At 46.0% G+C, this 21,907-nt stretch overlaps 1 protein-coding gene across 3 annotated transcripts in view; it reads right to left on the bottom strand.

The window, feature by feature from the left end:
• MRAS (muscle RAS oncogene homolog) overlaps positions 1–21,907 on the bottom strand; it is a 250,194-nt gene that overhangs the window by 36,466 nt on the left and 191,821 nt on the right. For all 3 annotated transcript variants that reach the window (XM_069224603.1, XM_069224605.1, XM_069224606.1), the window contains exon 3: positions 21,197–21,350. In XM_069224603.1, the coding sequence (XP_069080704.1) occupies positions 21,197–21,350 (154 nt within the window). The remainder of the gene's footprint in view (positions 1–21,196; positions 21,351–21,907) is intronic.

The following is a 21,907-nucleotide window of genomic DNA, read 5'->3' as shown; positions in this document are numbered from 1 at the left end:
GAACCCACAGCACACTCCATTTATTTGTTTTTTTGCTTTCTATGTCATTGCAGAGCCAATGTACAGCGAGCTCAACCTTGCCCAAAGAAGGATAGCAAAGCACAACTACTAGGCCAGTTTTCTGAACTTTTAACACAATCAGCCCCAAATTTAAACCCAGCATGTTTCCCACCCTGTATGTGCATGTATGCTCCCCACTTAAAAAACTGCTCAGTGTGAGTGCATGTCCTCAGATTTGGAAGTGTATGTGTGTTTGTGGCACTGTCTAATTCCTACCGCCATATTTTTGTTCAGGTTTACATGTCTGAAAGTGCAGATATCTCCTGAAAATACCAGCCGTGTTAATAGAGATCAAGGGTTCTGCATGTAGATACAACAGTTAAACGTATCATTTATAATGAAACAAGACACAAATCTGTCCAGCCCTGCCAAGTGTCATGCATCTTGCGTTAGAATAACGCATTTCTGGTCATTTTCCCACATAACCACAAAGCCTGAGATTGTCACGCAAGTCCTGAAGTGCGGTAAAACCCTCTTGTTCCAGTTTCTCACTTTGCTAGGTAAGCCCTGAGTAGTGTTTATCAAAGGCCACAAGGAGGCGCTGGTGTACAACGAGAGGTATTAGATTCTTGATACATTACGATATTTCTATGATTCCCTCGTCTTCATCGCTTGATTTTGTTTGCAAGAAAGTGTCACTCATACTCGTTGAAATGTCACTCTTAAAAATTGAAGTTATGAAAATGTCACACAGAAATCTGAAACCTTGGCAGCTATGGCTGTCGTAGACCAACTCTAATGAAATGTGCCAAATAGGTGAGATTGCAGAATAATGTTCAGATGATTGATTTCGATTCATCAAAATGCGGAGCTTAGCGGGAGTGAAATCAAATGGCCTTTGACCCCGAGACGACACAAACAGAAGTTTCATTGTACAGCTTTGACCCTAGTGACATTATGGGGGTTATTCTAACTTTGGAGGAGGTGTTAATCCGTCCCAAAAGTGACGGAAAAGTGACGGATTTACCACCAGCCGTATTACGAGTCCATTATATCCTACGGAACTCGTAATACGGCTGGTGGTATATCCGTCACTTTACAGTCACTTTTGGGACGGATTAACACTCCTCCAAAGTTAGAATAACCCCCTATATGATGTAACATGATCTTTGACGATGTTGGCACTACAAAGAGTTGCCTTTACTTAAGTTAAAATTGTTTCTGTATCTGCTTACCTTAATAATACGATGGCTGATATGAAACACTTGTTGGTTTTTAAGTTCTTTGGAATGGCTATCTTACTATCTAGCCAGCTGCAAATAACTGGATGTCATGATTTTTGGACCCAAAGACAAATTAACGTTTTTCAACCATGGAAGACCTGACTCTAAAGTAATTCTGAACTGACGATCTATCATTGGTATATTTTGTGTGACATCCTTCACATCATTGATTTTTCACATAATACCATACAATTTCAACGACCAACGACTATATATTTGCCTGAGACAATCTTACTACACATTTATCTAAGGTCATACTATCTATATGCAAGAGGAACAATCATATAATATGTCTGTGTCAGAGGCATTCACAACTTGTCAAATAGTTGTGCATATATTATGCATACATCTGCGGCTATGCTACTGTGCAAGTACCAGATGGCCACATAATGTGTATATGTCTGAAGACTTCATCACTACTAGGCAAACATTGGTTGTCCAGATAGCATAAGTGTGAATACTGTACAATTATCTGAAGCATTAAGCTGTATATAATTGCGGTCTGCATACTATGCACATACTTGAGTCAGAGATGTAGACAGTGGGCAAGCTTCTGATAGTTCTCAAATAGTGAATGTTTCTGGTATATGCACGTCATATGTGCAGGAAATACTGCAAGATAAGTATGCCCCATCCATACGTTTTTGCATATGCCAGAAAGCTTCACAACTTGGGAACTATCAGAACCCTGCACACTGTGTACATCTCTGACTCAGTTATGTGCACAATATGCAGACCCAATAGTATGCACTGTAATGGTCATATACTAGAGGCCTTTGTATTGTAGAGGCCAGCACTATGGTTGATATATCGGAGACAAGCTATGTATTATACATTGAAAAATTCAAAAAGGGGCCATTTTTAGTTGGAAAAGGGACAGGTTTAGGATTTGTACTAAATATAGGTCCCCAAATTTAATCTGTCCTCTCCAAGAAGATAGAAAAGCCTCTATTTTTCACCTCTCTCTCTCTCTCTCTCTCTCTCTCTCTCTCTCTCTCTCTCTCTCTCTCTCTCTCTCTCATGCTTGTTTTGTTCTCCAGTTCTCTAAATCCTCATCTCTTCACCCACCCCTTTTTTCTCTTTCTACAATATTCGCCATTTATCTTTTCACTGTCTTCCCTCCAATTCTCTATTCTCTCTCATCTTTTACCTTTTGAACTCCTCAGGAAACCCTCTGCTCTATCTTTCATCCTTCTGTCATATAAAAAAATTGAGCCCTACGATCAGGCCTTGGAGACCAAAACCAGAGAGGTTGATATTGACATAGACTACTCCAACAGGAACTGAGGAACACCCTGGGACCTGTGGCAATCAATATGGCTGACATGTGGTTGCCGTGCCAAATCAACTTACCGAGGAGGGACCGAGGAGACTAGAGGCTGTCCAATTGCTGGGGCAAACCTGCCCCTGACAGGCCCCACATGAAGGCCAGTGGGCCTATGATGGCACACACAGACATAAATGGAGGACAGGCATCTGGGAACAGATGCCATCCTGCGGGCAAATGAGCCCTACCACCAGGCCTTGGAGACCAAAACCAGAGAGGTTGATGCTGATGTAGACTACTCCAACAGGACCTGAGGAACACCATGGGTGGGACCCGTGGCAGAGGACAAAACACAAACTAAGACACTGGGGCCATTAAGAGAAATGAACAAGACCCTTCAGAAGCTGAGGGGGCTCTCTGGTGAATGAGTGGCACACATTAAGAACACTGAGGGGCGTTCTAGGTGAAACAACCTATCATTCCTGGGGTTCCCAGAAGGAGTAGAGGGCTCCCACTTAGAGCCATGCCTCGAGATGTGACTGCTCCTTTCTCCTCCCAGACCACCTCTCAACGCATTTTCCGATAGAAAGGGTGTATTGTGCCCTGGCACATAAAACCTGCACCAGGCACAACCCCAAAACCAATAACTGCAGCTTCCTAAACTACTGAGACAGAGACCTGGTGCTATGCTCAATCAGGAGACAAGGGGATGTTTAAAATTAATCCGGGCGGATCCTTATATTCCCTGACTACACAAAAATGATGCAGTGCAGAAAAACATATTAACAGTGAAGCAGAAACTTCAAACCTGGGATATAAAGTACATGTTGCTTTATCTGGCCAAGCTAAACTGGGGTTGTTAGTTGAAGATGTTAACAGTTGGACACAGCAGGGTACATGGTCACACAGGCATATCATGGTGCAAGATTAAAAGAGCTGCCCAAACACACACACCAGTTACAGCCTACAGCGGCAGTGCAGGCAACAATGTATATGAATACATAACACCTTGACACATTGACAGTCCTCTAGTGGAACATTAATGAACTGGGCTGTAAAATTAAGAGAAAGGTCGTAAAGCAATATATTCATAGACATTCCCCTGACCTGGTGCTCTTGCTGGAGACACTATTGTTGGGAAACACCTGCAGATGCCTGCAACGGGGTAACACACTGTGTTGGCCCATGCAGGGTACATAAGGGGCTCCTCAGGAAAAGCGATCTTAGTCAAGAAGGCCCATAAGACGAATGTCCTGATTATCAATGTATACATGCCCCTTAGACTTCAGAAACTATCACTGGAGGAACTGGGCTCCATCTTTATAGATGTACCTATTGAGCTCCACATAGTGACCTTGGAGAGAGCCACAAGACGGGAGTTCACAGTTGCATTGTATCTAAAGTTGGCCTGCTGAGTCTGCTGCAGAAAAAATATTGTTATAAGTGCATGACACTGATGACCTAGTGAACCCAGAGTTGTCGATTCCAGTGGTACTGTTGGTGTTCGGTACCTTCGAGCCTTACTCTGAGTAATGTATAAACTAGGGGAAATCCGTCATCTACCTACTGGGAGACCGAGAGGGCCTGGTGGGTATTAAAGGCAACGTCTGACTGAAGCAGATAGGCTTGAATACCTAAGTATCAACATAGCAACAGACAAGGAGCAGTTTCTGGAACTCAAGCTGGACCGAGTTCTGGGGGGCTTCCACCAAGTTGTGGAATAATGGTGGAAGCTCCTCTTTATGAGTTTTGGCACAGTTGCCCGTTACAAAATGATCGCTCTACCCAAACTGCTTTAAGTACCGCAGGACACCCCTTTTTACATATCTGATAAATACTGTGACAAATTAAATGTTCTAAACATTGCTCTGGGATGGGGGTACCCAGAGAATAACCCAGAATAAGTTTTATAGGTCAGTGACGAATGGGGGCTTTACACTTCCTGACATGATAGTGTACCGTAGGACTACATGTGAGAAAGTAGCCTTTCTAGCCTTGTTACCCCCACTTTTGGCCTGTTTGTGAGTGTATGTCAGGGTGTTTTCACTGTCTCACTGGGATCCTGCCAGCCAGGGCCCAGTGCTCATAGTGAAAACCCTATGTTTTCAGTATGTTTGTTATGTGTCACTGGGACCCTGCTAGTCAGGACCCCAGTGCTCATAAGTTTGTGACCTATAAGTATGTGTTCCCTGTGTGATGCCTAACTGGCTCACTGAGGCTCTGCTAACCAGAACCTCAGTGGTTATGCTCTATCATTTCTTTCAAATTGCCACTAACAGGCTAGTGACCAATTTTACCAATTTACATTGGCTTACTGGAACACCCTTATAATTCCCTAGTATATGGTACTGAAGTACCCAGGGTATTGGGGTTCCAGGAGATCCCTATGGGCTGCAGCATTTCTTTTGCCACCCATAGGGAGCTCAGACAATTCTTACACAGGCCTGCCACTGCAGCCTGAGTGAAATAACGTCCACGTTATTTCACAGCCATTTTACACTGCACTTAAGTAACTTATAAGTCACCTATATGTCTAACCTTTACCTGGTAAAGGTTAGGTGCAAAGTTACTTAGTGTGAGAGCACCCTGGCACTAGCCAAGGTGCCCCCACATTGTTCAGGGCCAATTCCCCGGACTTTGTGAGTGCGGGGACACCATTACACGCGTGCACTACATATAGGTCACTACCTATATGTAGCTTCACAATGGTAACTCCGAATATGGCCATGTAACATGTCTATGATCATGGAATTGCCCCCTCTATGCCATCCTGGCATAGTTGGCACAATCCCATGATCCCAGTGGTCTGTAGCACAGACCCTGGTACTGCCAAACTGCCTTTCCTGGGGTTTCACTGCAGCTGCTGCTGCTGCCAACCCCTCAGACAGGTTTCTGCCCCCCTGGGGTCAAGCCAGGCTTGTCCCAGGATGCCAGAACAAAGGACTTCCTCTGAGAGAGGGTGTTACACCCTCTCCCTTTGGAAAATGGTGTGAAGGCAGGGGAGGAGTAGCCTCCCCCAGCCTCTGGAAATGCTTTCTTGGGCACAGATGTGCCCAATTCTGCATAAGCCAGTCTACACCGGTTCAGGGGACCCCTTAGCCCTGCTCTGGCGCGAAACTGGACAAAGGAAAGGGGAGTGACCACTCCCCTGACCTGCACCTCCCCTGGGAGGTGTCCAGAGCTCCTCCAGTGTGCTCCAGACCTCTGCCATCTTGGAAACAGAGGTGCTGCTGGCACACTGGACTGCTCTGAGTGGCCAGTGCCACCAGGTGACGTCAGAGACTCCTTCTGATAGGCTCCTTGAGGTGTTGCTAGCCTATCCTCTCTCCTAAGTAGCCAAACCCTCTTTTCTGGCTATTTAGGGTCTCTGTCTCTGGGGAAACTGTAGATAACGAGTGCAAGAGCTCATCCGAGTTCCTCTGCATCTCTCTCTTCACCTTCTGCCAAGGAATCGACTGCTGACCGCGCTGGAAGCCTGCAAAACTGCAACATAGTAGCAAAGATGACTACTGCAACTCTGTAACGCTGATCCTGCCGCCATCTCGACTGTTTTCCTGGTGGTGCATGCTGTGGGGGTAGTCTGCCTCCTCTCTGCACTAGAAGCTCCGAAGAAATCTCCCGTGGGTCGACGGAATCTTCCCCCTGCAACCGCAGGCACCAAAAAGCTGCATTACCGGTCCCTTGGGTCTCCTCTCAGCACGACGAGCGAGGTCCCTCGAATCCAGCAACTCTGTCCAAGTGACCCCCACAGTCCAGTGACTCTTCAGTCCAAGTTTGGTGGAGGTAAGTCCTTGCCTCACCTCGCTAGACTGCATTGCTGGGAACTGCGACTTTTGCAGCTACTCCGGCCTCCTTGCACTTCCAGCGAAAATCCTTTTTGCACAGTCCAGCCTGGGTCCACGGCACTCTAACCTGCATTGCACGACCTCCTAAGTTGTTCTCCGGCGACGTGGGACTCCTTTGTGTAACTTCGGGTGAGCACCGTTTCACGCATCTTCATAGTGCCTGTTTCTGGCACTTCTCCGGGTGCTACCTGCTGCTAAGAGGGCTCCTTGTCTTGCTCGACGTCCCCTCTACCTCCTGGTCCAATTTGCGACCTCCTGGTCCCTCCTGGGCTACAGCGGCATCCAAAAACGCTAACCGCACGATTTGCAGCTAGCAAGGCTTGTTGGCGCTCTTTCGGCGGGAAAACACTTCTGCACGACTCTCCACGGCGAGAGGGATCCGTCCACCAAAGGGGAAGACTCTAGCCCTTTTCGTTCCTGCAGAAACCTCAGCTTCTTCTGTCCAGTAGAAGCTTCTTTGCACCCACAGCTGGCATTTCCCGGGCATATGCCCATCTCCGACTTGCTTGTGACTTTTGGACTTGGTCCCCTTGTTCCACAGGTACCCTAGATTGGAAATCCATCGTTGTTGCATTGTTGGTTTGTGTCTTTCCTGCATTATTCCTCTAACATGACTTCTTTGTCCTTAGGGGAACTTTAGTGCACTTTGCACTCACTTTTCAGGGTCTTGGGGAGGGTTATTTTTCTAACTCTCACTATTTTCTAATAGTCCCAGCGACCCTCTACAAGGTCACATAGGTTTGGGGTCCATTCGTGGTTCGCATTCCACTTTTGGAGTATATGGTTTGTGTTGCCCCTATCCCTATGTGTCCCCATTGCATCCTATTGTAACTATACATTGTTTGCACTGTTTTCTAAGACTATACTGCATATTTTTGCTATTGTGTATATATATCTTGTGTATATTTCCTATCCTCTCACTGAGGGTACACTCTAAGATACTTTGGCATATTGTCATAAAAATAAAGTACCTTTATTTTTAGTATAACTGTGTATTGTGTTTTCTTATGATATTGTGCATATGACACTAAGTGGTACTGTAGTAGCTTCACACGTCTCCTAGTTCAGCCTAAGCTGCTCTGCTAAGCTACCATTATCTATCAGCCTAAGCTGCTAGACACCCTATACACTAATAAGGGATAACTGGGCCTGTTGCAAGGTGCAAGTACCCCTTGGTACTCACTACAAGCCAGTCCAGCCTCCTACATTGGTTGTGCAGCGGTGGGATAAGTGCTTTGAGACTACTTACCACTCTTGTCATTGTACTTTTCATAAGAGAAAAATATACAAAACAAGTTCAGTGTTGCAAAAAGTTTTGCATTTCCTCTTTTCACTCTTTTCTAAGTGCTGAAAAGTACTCCTAAAAGTTCTAAAAAGTTTTAAAAGTTTTTTTTCTGTCTTTCTAAAATGTTCTGAAAACTTTTTTTCTTTTTCTATCACTTTAACTCTCTCTAAAAATATCTGGCACATGCCAAAATGTTGATCTGTCCAAACTTGCATATGATCACCTTAGCTGGAAAGGAGCAAGGAGTCTCTGCATAGAGAGAGGTTTGAGTGTAGGGAAGAATCCTTCCTTGGAACTGTTACTTAACATGCTTAGAGAACAAGATAAGGCTAAAAGTGCCCCATCTGTTGAAAAAGTAGCTAATGGTTCCCAATCTGATCCAGGGACTCCCCCAGGAAAAGATTCAGGAAAGAAACTCCCTAGCCTGCCCATTACTAGACAGTCTAGCATAGTTGGTAATGATGGAGAGCCACACCATACAAATAGTGTTGTCTCACATCATAGCAAAAGCATTTATTCTCACCACAGTGGTACTGATGTTTCTGTTAGCCAAGCTGTTAGGGTGCCCTCTGTAAGGGACAGGTCTCCTTCTGTTCATTCCCATCATACCTCTGTATCTAGGAATGTCCCTCCCACCAGCCCTGATGACAGATTGTTAGAGAGGGAACTCAAAAAGTTGAGGGTGGAACAAACCAGACTGAAGCTTAAAAAGCAACAGCTGGATTTGGATAGACAGTCATTAGAATTAGAGAAGGAAAGACAGAAGTTGGGTTTAGAAATCCATGGTGGCAGCAGCAGTATTCCCCATAGTCATCCTGCAAAAGAGCATGATTCCAGGAATCTGCATAAGATAGTTCCCCCTTATAAGGAGGGGGATGACATTAACAAGTGGTTTGCTGCACTTGAGAGGGCCTGTGTTGTACAGGATGTCCCTCAAAGGCAGTGGGCTGCTATCCTATGGCTATCATTTAGTGGAAAAGGTAGGGATAGGCTCCTTACTGTGAAAGAAAGTGATGCCAATAATTTTACAGTTCTTAAGAATGCACTCCTGGATGGTTATGGCTTAACCACTGAACAGTACAGGATAAAGTTCAGAGAGACCAAAAAGGAGTCTTCACAAGACTGGGTTGATTTCATTGACCATTCAGTGAAGGCCTTGGAGGGGTGGTTACATGGCAGTAAAGTTACTGATTATGACAGCCTGTATAACTTGATCCTGAGAGAGCATATTCTTAATAATTGTTCGTCTGATTTGTTGCACCAGTACTTGGTGGACTCTGATCTGACCTCTCCCCAAGAATTGGGAAAGAAGGCAGACAAATGGGTCAGAACAAGGGTGAACAGAAAAGTTCATACAGGGGGTGACAAAGAGAACAATAAGAAGAAAGATGGTGACAAATCTCAAGATAAGCATGGGGATAAGGGTAAAACCAAAGATCCCCCTTCAAATCTTAAACACTCTTCAGGGGGTGGGGATAAAACAAATTCTTCCTCTTCTTCTCAACCTACACAATTTAAAAAGCCTTGGTGCTTTGTGTGTAAAAATAGAGGCCATAGGCCAGGGGATAAGTCCTGTCCAGGTAAACCCCCTGAGCCTACCACCACTAATACATCAAGCTCTAGTGCCCCTAGCAGTAGTGGTACTAGTGGTGGGACTGCTGGCAACAGTCAAGTTAAGGGTGTAGTTGGGTTCACTTATGGGTCCATATAGAAACTGGGGTAGTCAGTCCCAAGACAGTTTCTGTCACACCTAGTGGCATTGGCCTTGGCACACTGGCTGCTTGTCCCCTTACAATGGATAAGTACAGGCAGACAGTTTCAATAAATGGTGTTGAGGCCTTGGCCTACAGGGACACAGGTGCCAGTATCACTTTGGTGACTGAAAACCTAGTGCACCCTGATCAACACATCATTGGACAACAGTATACGATTATTGATGTCCATAACTCCACTAAGTTTCTTCCCTTAGCTATAATTCAGTTTAGTTGGGGTGGAGTTACTGGCCCTAAGCAGGTGGTGGTATCACCTAGCTTACCTGTAGACTGTCTCTTAGGTAATGACCTAGAGGCCTCAGGTTGGGCTGATGTAGAGTTTTATGCCCATGCAGCCATGCTGGGCATCCCAGAGGAATTGTTCCCTCTCATTTCTACTGAAATGAAAAAGCAAAGGAGAGAAGGCCTGAAAACTCAGGATCCCTCTCCATCAACAGGTAAAAAGGGTATCACAGTATCCCCTAACCACCCTGCCATTCAGGATACCATTCCTGTGGTGGGAGAAACCTCTCCTGGGGTGGCACCTGTTCCAAGGGAATCATCAGCTGGCAAAGCTGTACTCCCTGAGGTGGAAGTACCTCTCAGTGGGTTAACTAACATTGGTGACAAAAAGAGCACCATTTTAGTTAACATGGAGCATCCCTCCAACCCTCCCAGAGAAACTTTAGTGCAGAAACCCTGCACTGCCTCACAACACTCAGGACAGCATCCCTGCCCTAGTGTGGAGCTCATAGGACATCATCCCTGCCCTGCTCCAACTCAAGAGAAACAGCATCCCTGTTCTCTCTTCCAGCCATATAGACAAAGTTTTTGCCCAGCTATGGCTTTTCTGAGACAACATCCCTGTCTGGCATTTCCATCACTACAAATAGGTTCAGTGGACAATTCCCACTGCTCTAAACTAAAACTTACTGATAGAAACTCTGGAAATACATCTTCACATTGTTGCTTAGCTAAAAAACTTCAAACAGGGTGGTTTACATCCCCACAGGGAAGTAACCATATAGTGGATGATAAAGGGAGTAACCAGTCTATTGCAGAGCTACTCTCTACTTATCACCACTTAGACAATAAAGTCTCAACTGGCCAAGGTTAGCCTTATTGTCCTTCGTTTGGGGGGGGGGGGTGGTTGTGTGAGAAAGCAGCCTCTTTCTAGCCTTGTTACCCCCACTTTTGGCCTGTTTGTGAGTGTATGTCAGGGTGTTTTCACTGTCTCACTGGGATCCTGCCAGCCAGGGCCCAGTGCTCATAGTGAAAACCCTATGTTTTCAGTATGTTTGTTATGTGTCACTGGGACCCTGCTAGTCAGGACCCTAGTGCTCATAAGTTTGTGACCTATAAGTATGTGTTCCCTGTGTGATGCTTCACAATGGTAACTCCGAATATGGCCATGTAACATGTCTATGATCATGGAATTGCCCCCTCTATGCCATCCTGGCATAGTTGGCACAATCCCATGATCCCAGTGGTCTGTAGCACAGACCCTGGTACTGGCAAACTGCCTTTCCTGGGGTTTCACTGCAGCTGCTGCTGCTGCCAACCCCTCAGACAGGTTTCTGCCCCCCTGGGGTCAAGCCAGGCTTGTCCCAGGATGGCAGAACAAAGGACTTCCTCTGAGAGAGGGTGTTACACCCTCTCCCTTTGGAAAATGGTGTGAAGGCAGGGGAGGAGTAGCCTCCCCCAGCCTCTGGAAATGCTTTCTTGGGCACAGATGTGCCCTATTCTGCATAAGCCAGTCTACACCGGTTCAGGGGACCCTTTAGCCCTGCTCTGGCGCGAAACTGGACAAAGGAAAGGGGAGTGACCACTCCCCTGACCTGCACCTCCCCTGGGAGGTGTCCAGAGCTCCTCCAGTGTGCTCCAGACCTCTGCCATCTTGGAAACAGAGGTGCTGCTGGCACACTGGACTGCTCTGAGTGGCCAGTGCCACCAGGTGACGTCAGAGACTCCTTCTGATAGGCTCCTACAGGTGTTTCTAGCCTATCCTCTCTCCTAAGTAGCCAAACCCTCTTTTCTGGCTATTTAGGGTCTCTGTCTCTGGGGAAACTGTAGATAACGAGTGCAAGAGCTCATCCGAGTTCCTCTGCATCTCTCTCTTCATCTTCTGCCAAGGAATCGACTGCTGACCGCGCTGGAAGCCTGCAAAACTGCAACATAGTAGCAAAGACGACTACTGCAACTCTGTAACGCTCATCCTGCCGCCATCTCGACTGTTTTCCTGGTGGTGCATGCTGTGGGGGTAGTCTGCCTCCTCTCTGCAGTAGAAGCTCCGAAGAAATCTCCCGTGGGTCGACGGAATCTTCCCCCCGCAACCGCAGGCACCAAAAAGCTGCATTACCGGTCCCTTGGGTCTCCTCTCAGCACGACGAGCGAGGTCCCTCGAATCCAGCAACTCTGTCCAAGTGACCCCCACAGTCCAGTGACTCTTCAGTCCAAGTTTGGTGGAGGTAAGTCCTTGCCTCACCTCGCTAGACTGCATTGCTGGGAACCGCGACTTTTGCAGCTACTCCGGCCTCCGTGCACTTCCGGCAGAAATCCTTTGTGCACAGTCCAGCCTGGGTCCACGGCACTCTAACCTGCATTGCACGACCTCCTAAGTTGTTCTACGGCGACGTGGGACTCCTTTGTGTAACTTCGGGTGAGCACCGTTTCATGCATCCTCGTAGTGCCTGTTTCTGGCACTTCTCCGGGTGCTACCTGCTGCTAAGAGGGCTCCTTGTCTTGCTCGACGTCCCCTCTACCTCCTGGTCCAATTTGCGACCTCCTGGTCCCTCCTGGGCCACAGCAGCATCCAAAAACACTAACCGCACGATTTGCAGCTAGCAAGGCTTGTTGGCCTCCTTTCGGCGGGAAAACACTTCTGCACGACTCTCCACGGCGAGAGGGATCCGTCCACCAAAGGGGAAGTCTCTAGCCCTTTTCGTTCCTGCAGAAACCTCAGATTCTTCTGTCCAGTAGAAGCTTCTTTGCACCCACAGCTGGCATTTCCCAGGCATATGCCCATCTCCGACTTGCTTGTAACTTTTGGACTTGGTCCCCTTGTTCCACAGGTACCCTAGATTGGAAATCCATCGTTGTTGCATTGTTGGTTTGTGTCTTTCCTGCATTATTCCTCTAACACGACTTCTTTGTCCTTAGGGGAACTTTAGTGCACTTTGCACTCACTTTTCAGGGTCTTGGGGAGGGTTATTTTTCTAACTCTCACTATTTTCTAATAGTCCCAGCGACCCTCCACAAGGTCACATAGGTTTGGGGTCCATTCGTGGTTCGCATTCCACTTTTGGAGTATATGGTTTGTGTTGCCCCTATCCCTATGTGTCCCCATTGCATCCTATTGTAACTATACATTGTTTGCACTGTTTTCTAAGACTATACTGCATATTTTTGCTATTGTGTATATATATCTTGTGTATATTTCCTATCCTCTCACTGAGGGTACACTCTAAGATACTTTGGCATATTGTCATAAAAATAAAGTACCTTTATTTTTAGTATAACTGTGTATTGTGTTTTCTTATGATATTGTGCATATGACACTAAGTGGTACTGTAGTAGCTTCACACGTCTCCTAGTTCAGCTTAAGCTGCTCTGCTAAGCTACCATTATCTATCAGCCTAAGCTGCTAGACACCCTATACACTAATAAGGGATAACTGGGCCTGGTGCAAGGTGCAAGTACCCCTTGGTACTCACTACAAGCCAGTCCAGCCTCCTACACTACACAGTTGCACATTATCAATGACTGGGGACACAGCCCACACCGAAAACAGGCATAAAGGATAGAAAGAGTGACAATGAGGGCAGTGAGCATGTCCATTATATCAAGTGGAAACGAAAGAAGGAAACACTTGCCCAGACCAATCTGGACCACCCTGAGGGCCCGGGATGGTGGTACCTGTGCTCTGGGTTTGGAAGGGGACGATTACCTTAGTTATCCCACTTTGAAAGTTAATACTATTGGCAGCAGTGGGCAAACTCACTGTCTTTCACCGCTGGGAACAGACTGTGATAAAACACTATGGTATATATTAGTAGAGGGATAGTTTAAGCCACGTGAGGTACTACAGAGGAATACACCTTAGCTAATACTTAACAGTTTAAATATTTGCAACTGACACATGCCCTGAGGAAAGAAGGTGTCCTGGAGATGGACCTACAAGAGCATAGCCAGCTTGAGAGCTGGGTCCTTGGGAGTGCAATGACCCACATGAAAGTATCCCAGGTATATTGCACCATACTCAACAACACACTGGACAACATGGGGAAACTCCAGGAAAAGTGGGAGGCTGATGTGAGGAACTTATAAGATGTTGACTTGGAGGAGGCCCTGATGCACCCCTGGGAAGTTGCTATTAAAGCTAGAATGAGACTAGTCCAATTTAACATCTTCCACAGGCCACACTACAAAAGCCCCCCCTACACAAAATAGGTAAAGAAGAGAGTCCCATATGCCTCCAGTGCAGCACTGAAGGGGCACATTCTTACAGAAGATGGAGCTGCTCGAGGTTGAGTGTGCATTGAAGAAAACTGTCACCAAACTAGAAGCCGTGGTGGGGGTATTCATCTCTAAGTAACCCCAACTGATTATGCTAGCATTTCCAATGACAAACACATCCCCAGGAAAAATATGCTGTTCTGTATGCTGGGGTTAGTTGAAGCAAAAAGAGACTTGGCCAGACTATGTGTGTGGTAACACACTACCAAAAAGGATACATGACAAGAGGAAATTAACATATGTATGGAGGCGGAGTGAGTGGCTTTTGAGAGCTGTGGATGCCCCAAGTAATTTGAAAAAGTTTGGGGACAGTGCAGACCTACCATGGTCTACCAAGCAGCTCCTGCAACCATTCAGAAGTAGAGACCCACCCATAAAGTCTCCACCAATGGAGGGGCAAAAAGACAGACTGTACTGGAAAAGGCCCCCAAAGCATCCATAAACTGTGATTTAAACCAGCAGTGGCAAGAGGGAGGCCAGGTGAGATCTTTGATGGGTACATTTGTTTACTTGGGTGCTTACCGCATGTGCATTGTTAAGTGCTTATTGAATGTTATAAGAAAAAAATAATACATTTTAAAAATACAACCTGGGGTCTATTGACTCTCTTCCTAAAGGTCAGCTCTTACATTTCCCCTTGCCACACTCTTGTTCCTGCCCATAAACTTAATCATACAAGTGCAGATAGTCTCCATACATGCAGATATTTTCCAGGTTTATTGTAACTCTAAGTAGATAATCCCATCAGATACTGATACAATTAATTAGAACATGCCATTTGCATCTTGATGGTCCACTTTTTCAAATCTATAAATTCAACTAAGCCTCTTAAACTATGACATGAATCTGAGCGACTGTGCCCAAAGCATGTGACAAAAGAATAATACAATCATGGACATCAACTAGGGATAGTTAGGGGTGGAGGAGTGAAGAAAGAAGTGACAGGACAAACAGTAAAGAGGATTATAAAATCCCTCTTTATCTTCTTTAGATTGTAATCCTTGCCCTACGAATGGGACTCAAGCAGCATATAGAGAGGATAAGGGTTGGGCAAGGGTCCACCCAGTAATGCCAATTGGGGGTTAAAGAGTGTGTGATGTCATTTACACTACCTATGACATTTTGGTGAATCACAGTCAGAAGGTCTACTTAATAAGACATGTACATTAAAAAGAATGACATGCACAAGCAAATTCAGTGAGACAGCTAAAGGCAGCATAAAAAGTGTGCTGTGGTTACCAAGTGCATTTAAGATGTCAGGTAATATTAAATAAATACAGCGGTAAGTTATTCACAGTGTTTACACAATATATGCTAGCAAATATAATCAATTCTGCGATAAACTACGTTTGCCGTAAAGTACTACCCTAGGATTACTCACAATAATTTTACTTTACATGCCTGTCTCAATTAATCCTGAGCCAGAGAGTGTCTGTGGCGACTCAAATCCAATAATGTCCTTTGTCAGCGATAGATTCCAAAAGGTGAGCTGGGGAGGCAGCAGTTACTGGCAGAGAAGGAGTCCAGCAGGTGCACAATGAGCTCATGCCAGAGCAGAGATGTTTTAAGGCATGCGCAAAGTGGGCTTTGGACCAGGTCCTCCATCTTTCAAGGGGCTCCCTTATTAGGCTTTTGTGACAATCCCAGATTGTGTAATGTTTATAAATATGCTGTTTATTTAGTTACTGTTTTTAGCAGGCCCATGCTGTCCAGCCATTCCAGCACTTACCTGAGAGATAGTGAGTGTCTAAGAAAGTTACTTATTAGATTCTGGTTAGATTTAGTAAGTACCTAACATTTTAAAGTACACAGGTCCACCCCAACTGCACACGCCTTTACTTTTATGCAGTTTGTGCCACGTGATGTACAGTATTGTTCAGCATTGTGTGCTCCCTCTATAACTGCATTGGTCTTGTGCAGCTACTGCCAGACCAGTGCAACCACTGCCTAGTGTCACATCACTTTGATAACCCATCCCACAAAGCACAGACAGTGCAGTAGACAAAAGAACCCATCAGTGCCGTATTCCTGAATGGTGCTGGCAGAAACCACACCACATATTATGGGTAGAAGGCTTGGTCAGACCATTAGACTTTCTGCTTTTCTGGCTCAGTCCATCTGGAGACTGCTTGCTCCAAGGTCGGGCCCAGGGTAGGCCAACAAGGTAGACCACTCATCAATGTATAGTGCAGAGCTGCATTATATGCTTGTTCTTGACTGCACCATATTTTTCCAACCACTGCTCGGCCTGTGTGATCACAGAATAGTGCCAACTGACTCAGAATCCCTGTTCCTCTCTCAGCAGGGACTGGAAGTTCATTAAAGTACATTAAACACAAATGCACCCTACAAGCCCAAAAAGATGGAACACCAGTCACTGTACCACATGCAGCGGGGGTGTTCATGTCACTAGTCTTTTTGCCAGAGAGAAACTGTTTGTTGCGGGGTTGTGCCCAGACATAGACTGGCCTATCAGGACCCAACAACTCTGCCTAATTTGTCAATATCCTCAGGGGCGTTGTTTTAATCATGTACGTGTAGCACCACTGGGTTGCTTGTAACGTCATTGTACTGTCTTCATTTCAGGATAGATATTGCCAATGTTTAATATGTACTTGATGTTACCAATGCTTGTGGCACTATATAGTTGTTTTCAACAATGCTTGTTGAGCACATGTGACTGTGTCAAGTCCTTGTGCTTCAAAATGTGTCAGGTTCACTTGTTTATTGGTTTCCAGGCAACCACCACACCCCCCAATGTCTCCAGGGAGAAGCTGCCTTTTGTTTTCAAAGGCATGAGACATGCTGGCTATAAATACTCTTGCTGTGCACATGACTCTACTTGGCTTTCTTCCTGTCTGGCAAGGAGAGCCCTCTGCACTCCGGAGTTCCCTCTGGGCCCCACCTGCTGCCCTCTTGACTCGGCTGGCAGAAAAGAGCTTCAACCAAAGATCTTCTGGAAGGAACACACTTCTGTCAGCTAAGTGGAGCATGCTGTCTTATCTGTTTATGTAGAATTTTATTATGGTCGCTTTGTGTTTTTTTTATGGAAGCTGAAAACTGAGACTGATTGCACTCTAGCCTTCTTGAGACTTTGAAAGACATCTTCTAAGGACACAGAGATGATTTATGAGTGGGGGCCTTGATGAGGATTGAATAACAGATTTAGCGCAGGGGTTAGACGCCATCTTTTCCTCCAGTAGCCACATCACCTTCACTCACACCACCGAACTCCACTGGACTGACCACCACTGCATCCACTTCTCCTTCCTGAAGACCACCACCCACCACCAACAACATCCTACTCCCTACCGCAAGTGGAACAAGATCTCCAAATAACAACTGATCTCCAACCTCTCACAAGCTCCACCTCCCAGTACCAACGACCCCAACGCCACTGCCCTCAACCTCACACAATGGCTAAAGGCATGCGCAGACACCCTCACCCCACTCAAAATAACCAACAACACCTGCACCAATAAGACAGCCCCCCTGTTCACCGCAGAACTTCAGTCTTCCAGAACCCTCAGTGAAAAACTTCTCTGCCCTCAAATCAGCAATGCACAAACATCACCAGCTCATCCGGACCACTAAACGATCCTTCTACAAAGAACGCATAGATGACAACGCACACGACAGCAAGGACGTTTTTGCCATCATCAAAGAACTCACCAAACCCAAATCCTGCAATATCGACCCTCCACACTCCCAAGACCTCTGCAACTCCCTCTCCAACTACTTCCACCACAAGATCGCAGACATACACAACAGCTTCATATCGTCATCACCCACCATCACCACAGCACCCTGCCGCACCAACGTACTGAACACCTGGACCCCCACCAACGATGAAGAAACCGACAAAACCTTGAGCTCCATCCACTCAGGCTCCCCAACAGACCCTTGCCCCCACCACATCTTCAACAAGGCCAGCCAATTCATCGTTCCCCAGCTCTGGGCCGTCATCAACAGCTCCTTTGAGACTGCAACCTTCCCAGATATCTGGAAACACGTCAAAGTCAACGCTCTTCTCAAAAAACCCAAAGCAGCCCCTGAAGACCTCACAAACTACCGACCTATCTCTCTACTCCCCTTCCCCGCGAAGGTCGTAGAGAAGATAGTAAACACACAACTGTCTCGCTTCCTGGAAGACAACATACTCAACGTCTCCCAGTCTGGATTCCGCAAAAACCACAGCAACGAGACTGCCCTCATTGCCTGCAAAGATGACATCAGGACTAGATTGGACAAGGGCAAAACCGTCGCCCTCATCCTCTTAGACCTCTCCGCAGCTTTCGACAACCTATGCAACCAAACCCTTTGCACACGCCTCTTCGACGCCGGAATTCGCCACAAAGCCCTGGACTGGCTCACTTACTTCCTCTCCGAAAGAACCCAAAGAGTTTGCCTCCCTCCTTTACGGTCTACTGCCACCAAGACCATCTGTGGGGTCCCCCAAGGATCCTCCGTCAGTCCCACCCTTTTCAATATCTACATGGCTCCACTCGACAGCATCATCCGCCCCCACGGCCTCACCATCATTTCATACGCTGACGACACCTAGCTCATCATCTCCCTCACGAGGAACCCATCTATCGCCAAGAAAAACCTACACGCCCGACTCCCCGACATCGCTAACTGGATGACAGCAAGCCACCTCAAATTGAACTCGGAAAAAAACGAGATTATCATCTTCGGTCCCAACAAGACAGCATGGAACGACTCTTGATGGCCCACCACCCTAGGACCAGCCCCAACACCCACCACCCACCACCCACGCACGCAATCTCTGCATCATACTGGACTCATCTCTCTCCATGACTCAGCAAATCAACGCAAATTTCAGCCTCCTGCTTCAACACCCTCCGCATGCTACGCAAGCCTTTCAAATGGATTCCTTCAGAAACAAGAAGAAGAGTCACTCACGCCCTCATAAGCAGCAGAGTAGACTACGGCAACGCCCTCTACGCAGGGACCACAGCCAAGCTTCAGAGAAAACTCCAGCGCATCCAGAACGCAGCGGCACATCTCATCCTCAACCTCCCTCGCCACGAACACACCTCTGCCCACCTCAGATCCCTACACTGGCTGCCCATCAACAAAAGGATCATTTTCAAAATCCTTATCCACGCTCACAAAGCCCTCCACGACACCGAACCGGCCAACCTCAACGAACGAATCAACTTCTACAACCCAACTCGACAGCTCTGCTCCGCCGACCTCGCCCTTGCAACTGTCCCCCGCATCCAACGCACCACCTCTGGTGGCAGATCCTTCTCCCACTTTGCCGCCAAAACCTGCAACTCCCTCCCCTCCAACCTAAGCAAGACCCAGGACCTCCTAACTTTCAGAAAGCACCTCAAAACATGGCTTTTTGAGCAGTAATCCCCCCCACCCCCAACGCCTTGAGACCCTATCGGGTGAGTAGTGCGCTTAAGAAATTTGATTGATTGTAACTGAGAACTGTGACATAACTTCACTATCTTCCACTTGTTTATTTTTTGTACTAATAGACACAATTCAGTTCTAGTATTACTTTACGTGTGAGTTTATTTGCTTTTAGTATTGCAATTCATTTAAAGTTAATAGTCATTATGCAATTCAGTGCTAGGAATACTCTATATGTGAGTTTTCTTTCTTTTGGCATTGCACCTCGTTTTATGTTGTAGTTTTACCATAGAAAACCTAATGTGAAAGTGCAGATCCATGAAAGAGACTTGCAGAACTTCCTAATTTGCTTAGAGACATTCAGATTTTGTCACCTTTTGTATATAATAATCTGTGAGAAGAGAGAGCGGGCCAAGTTGCTGATATTACCAGGTGAATGTGCTGTGATAACCAATTAGACGAAATTAATGAGATCAGTGCATGCCTTTTTGAATGCTGTTTAATGAGACCAGTGCATGCTTTAATGAATGTTGTGAAATAGTCTCTTAATAGCACATAGCTTCACCAATACCGTAATTCATCACAGAAAGGCAGCTTCCAGGGGCTCCACTGACAGTCCTCCATAACACGAAGAACCATGCCCGGCTGGGCCTGGTGAAAAGGAGTGCAGTGTTTCTTTCTCTCTTTTTCCAAATCCCCTTCCCTTTTAGGGTACCTGCCGGGGCTCTTGATGCAATTAGCAACACAGAGAGGAGACTCAGGAGGCCGGGTGAACAGTCATCGCCCCTGCAGACAGCCTGGTTTTCAGGTGAGTGGCTGTGCCACAACAGCCAAAGAAGAGGATTGTCAGTGATCCCACCATAGTTGCTAGGGGGGATGAATGAGCTGAAATTCATAGCTGTTCTTAGCAGGGGGGCCCACATTATGTTTGGCCCAGAGCCCCCCAAATCCTTAAGATGCCCCTGTGTGAGAAGCATAAGACAGAAGTGTCCAGTAGAGGCAGGAAGGAGTGAGGACAGGAGGTAGATTGGTAGCAGCGGGTCCTTCCAGAGGTAACAAGTAGAAGATCAAAGGATGCACTACTAGTTTTACAGAGTTTTTTTCAGCACATCAATTTGCAAACTGTACATTGATGTAAGTTAGAGGCAAATAGACAAGATTGGAGTGATTAACCTCACAGTCAATTTCTGTTGAATGCCAAATGAATAGTGACTTCATAATCACCAATAGCACCTTCAAACCGACTAAGATAAGATGTCACCTCACATTGTGAGGACCCAAATTGAGATGCTTTTACCTGTGCCTTGATTAAAGTACCTTTTATCTGATTCTAGTAGAGGTCACTAAAATCGGGTAAGGGACACTCTATTTCAAAGTACCTAGCCTACAACTAAACTCAACTTTGATTTCCTGTGGAACACAAAGGACTTCCATCAGTAAACTGTGATGGAAAATGGAAGATCAGGAGTGCCTCAATTTAGTCCAAACAAAAAGATCGATTAGACCATGGCAAATGGCTGTTCAGCTATAAAGGGTGGAGCAGGCAGTGTGCTCTGCCACCCTGAGGGAGGATTACTTGTTCTACTGAGAGGTCCATATCTGGCTAATTGGGATCTCTGAGCTGTGAAGGAAGCCGCTGCAGTGACTCCCTTCACAAGACAAAGGATTGTCACCATGTTTAAATTGGCGCTCATTAAACTTAAAATTACTCATATTGAGAAAATAAAGTCCAAAAGTGGCAGTGTGTCTTTTCTATACCAACAACAAATAACCCTCAAGAACAGAAAGTTGCCTTATCAATTTGAGTCCAAAAGCTAGGTATACATCATGAGTTACACACATAAACTTTAAAGGTAACTCACCGATCCTTGACTCTGAGGATCAACTGGTGAAACCGGTCTACGTGTTCAAAGCTGGCTTTATCCGTAACTGAAAAAACGATGAGGAATCCATCTCCAGTGCGCATATACTGCTCCCTCATGGCGCTGAACTCCTCCTGCCCTGCCGTATCCAGAACTGAGAACAAATGAGAAAAAAATATGTTTGTTATGGTTCATTGTACCAAGAAAACAAATTTCACAGTAATTGAGAGATTACCCCAGAACTTTACTTTAAACATTGAAGTACACATCGGGATAAAGTAGCATTGCAAGCAGTTGAGTCTCTTTTTAACTTAACATTGAAAAGAGGAAGGGGAACAAATGAATATAAATAAAATGCAATCAAGAAGCATGTGTATGCTCTCTCTGGACTAGATGTGTCCAAAGGAGGTACGGTTGTATTCACTGTGGTGGTAGAAGGTTCACAATGCCACAACAGTCACTAATCACCTTTAAATAAGAAGAACATTCAAGTACCGGCCAGTCCAGCCACTTGTGTTTTGATAAGTTGCTGATAGCTCAAGAAACAATAACATCTATTTATTTTACTTATTTGTTTGTTGTGAGTCAGGCCCTCAATCTTATTCTACTTCTGGAACATTTCTTATTCACCTTTAATTTCCCCACTACCTACGCCATTCCAAACCTACTGTTGTTTCTTGTTCATTTGCTCGTTCTTGTTCTCGGTGTTCC

This window comes from Pleurodeles waltl, chromosome 3_1, assembly GCF_031143425.1.
Source record: "Pleurodeles waltl isolate 20211129_DDA chromosome 3_1, aPleWal1.hap1.20221129, whole genome shotgun sequence".
NCBI lineage: Eukaryota > Metazoa > Chordata > Amphibia > Caudata > Salamandridae > Pleurodeles > Pleurodeles waltl.
The sequence above is the reverse complement of the archived record's forward strand: the minus strand, read 5'-3'. Positions and strand labels throughout refer to the sequence as shown.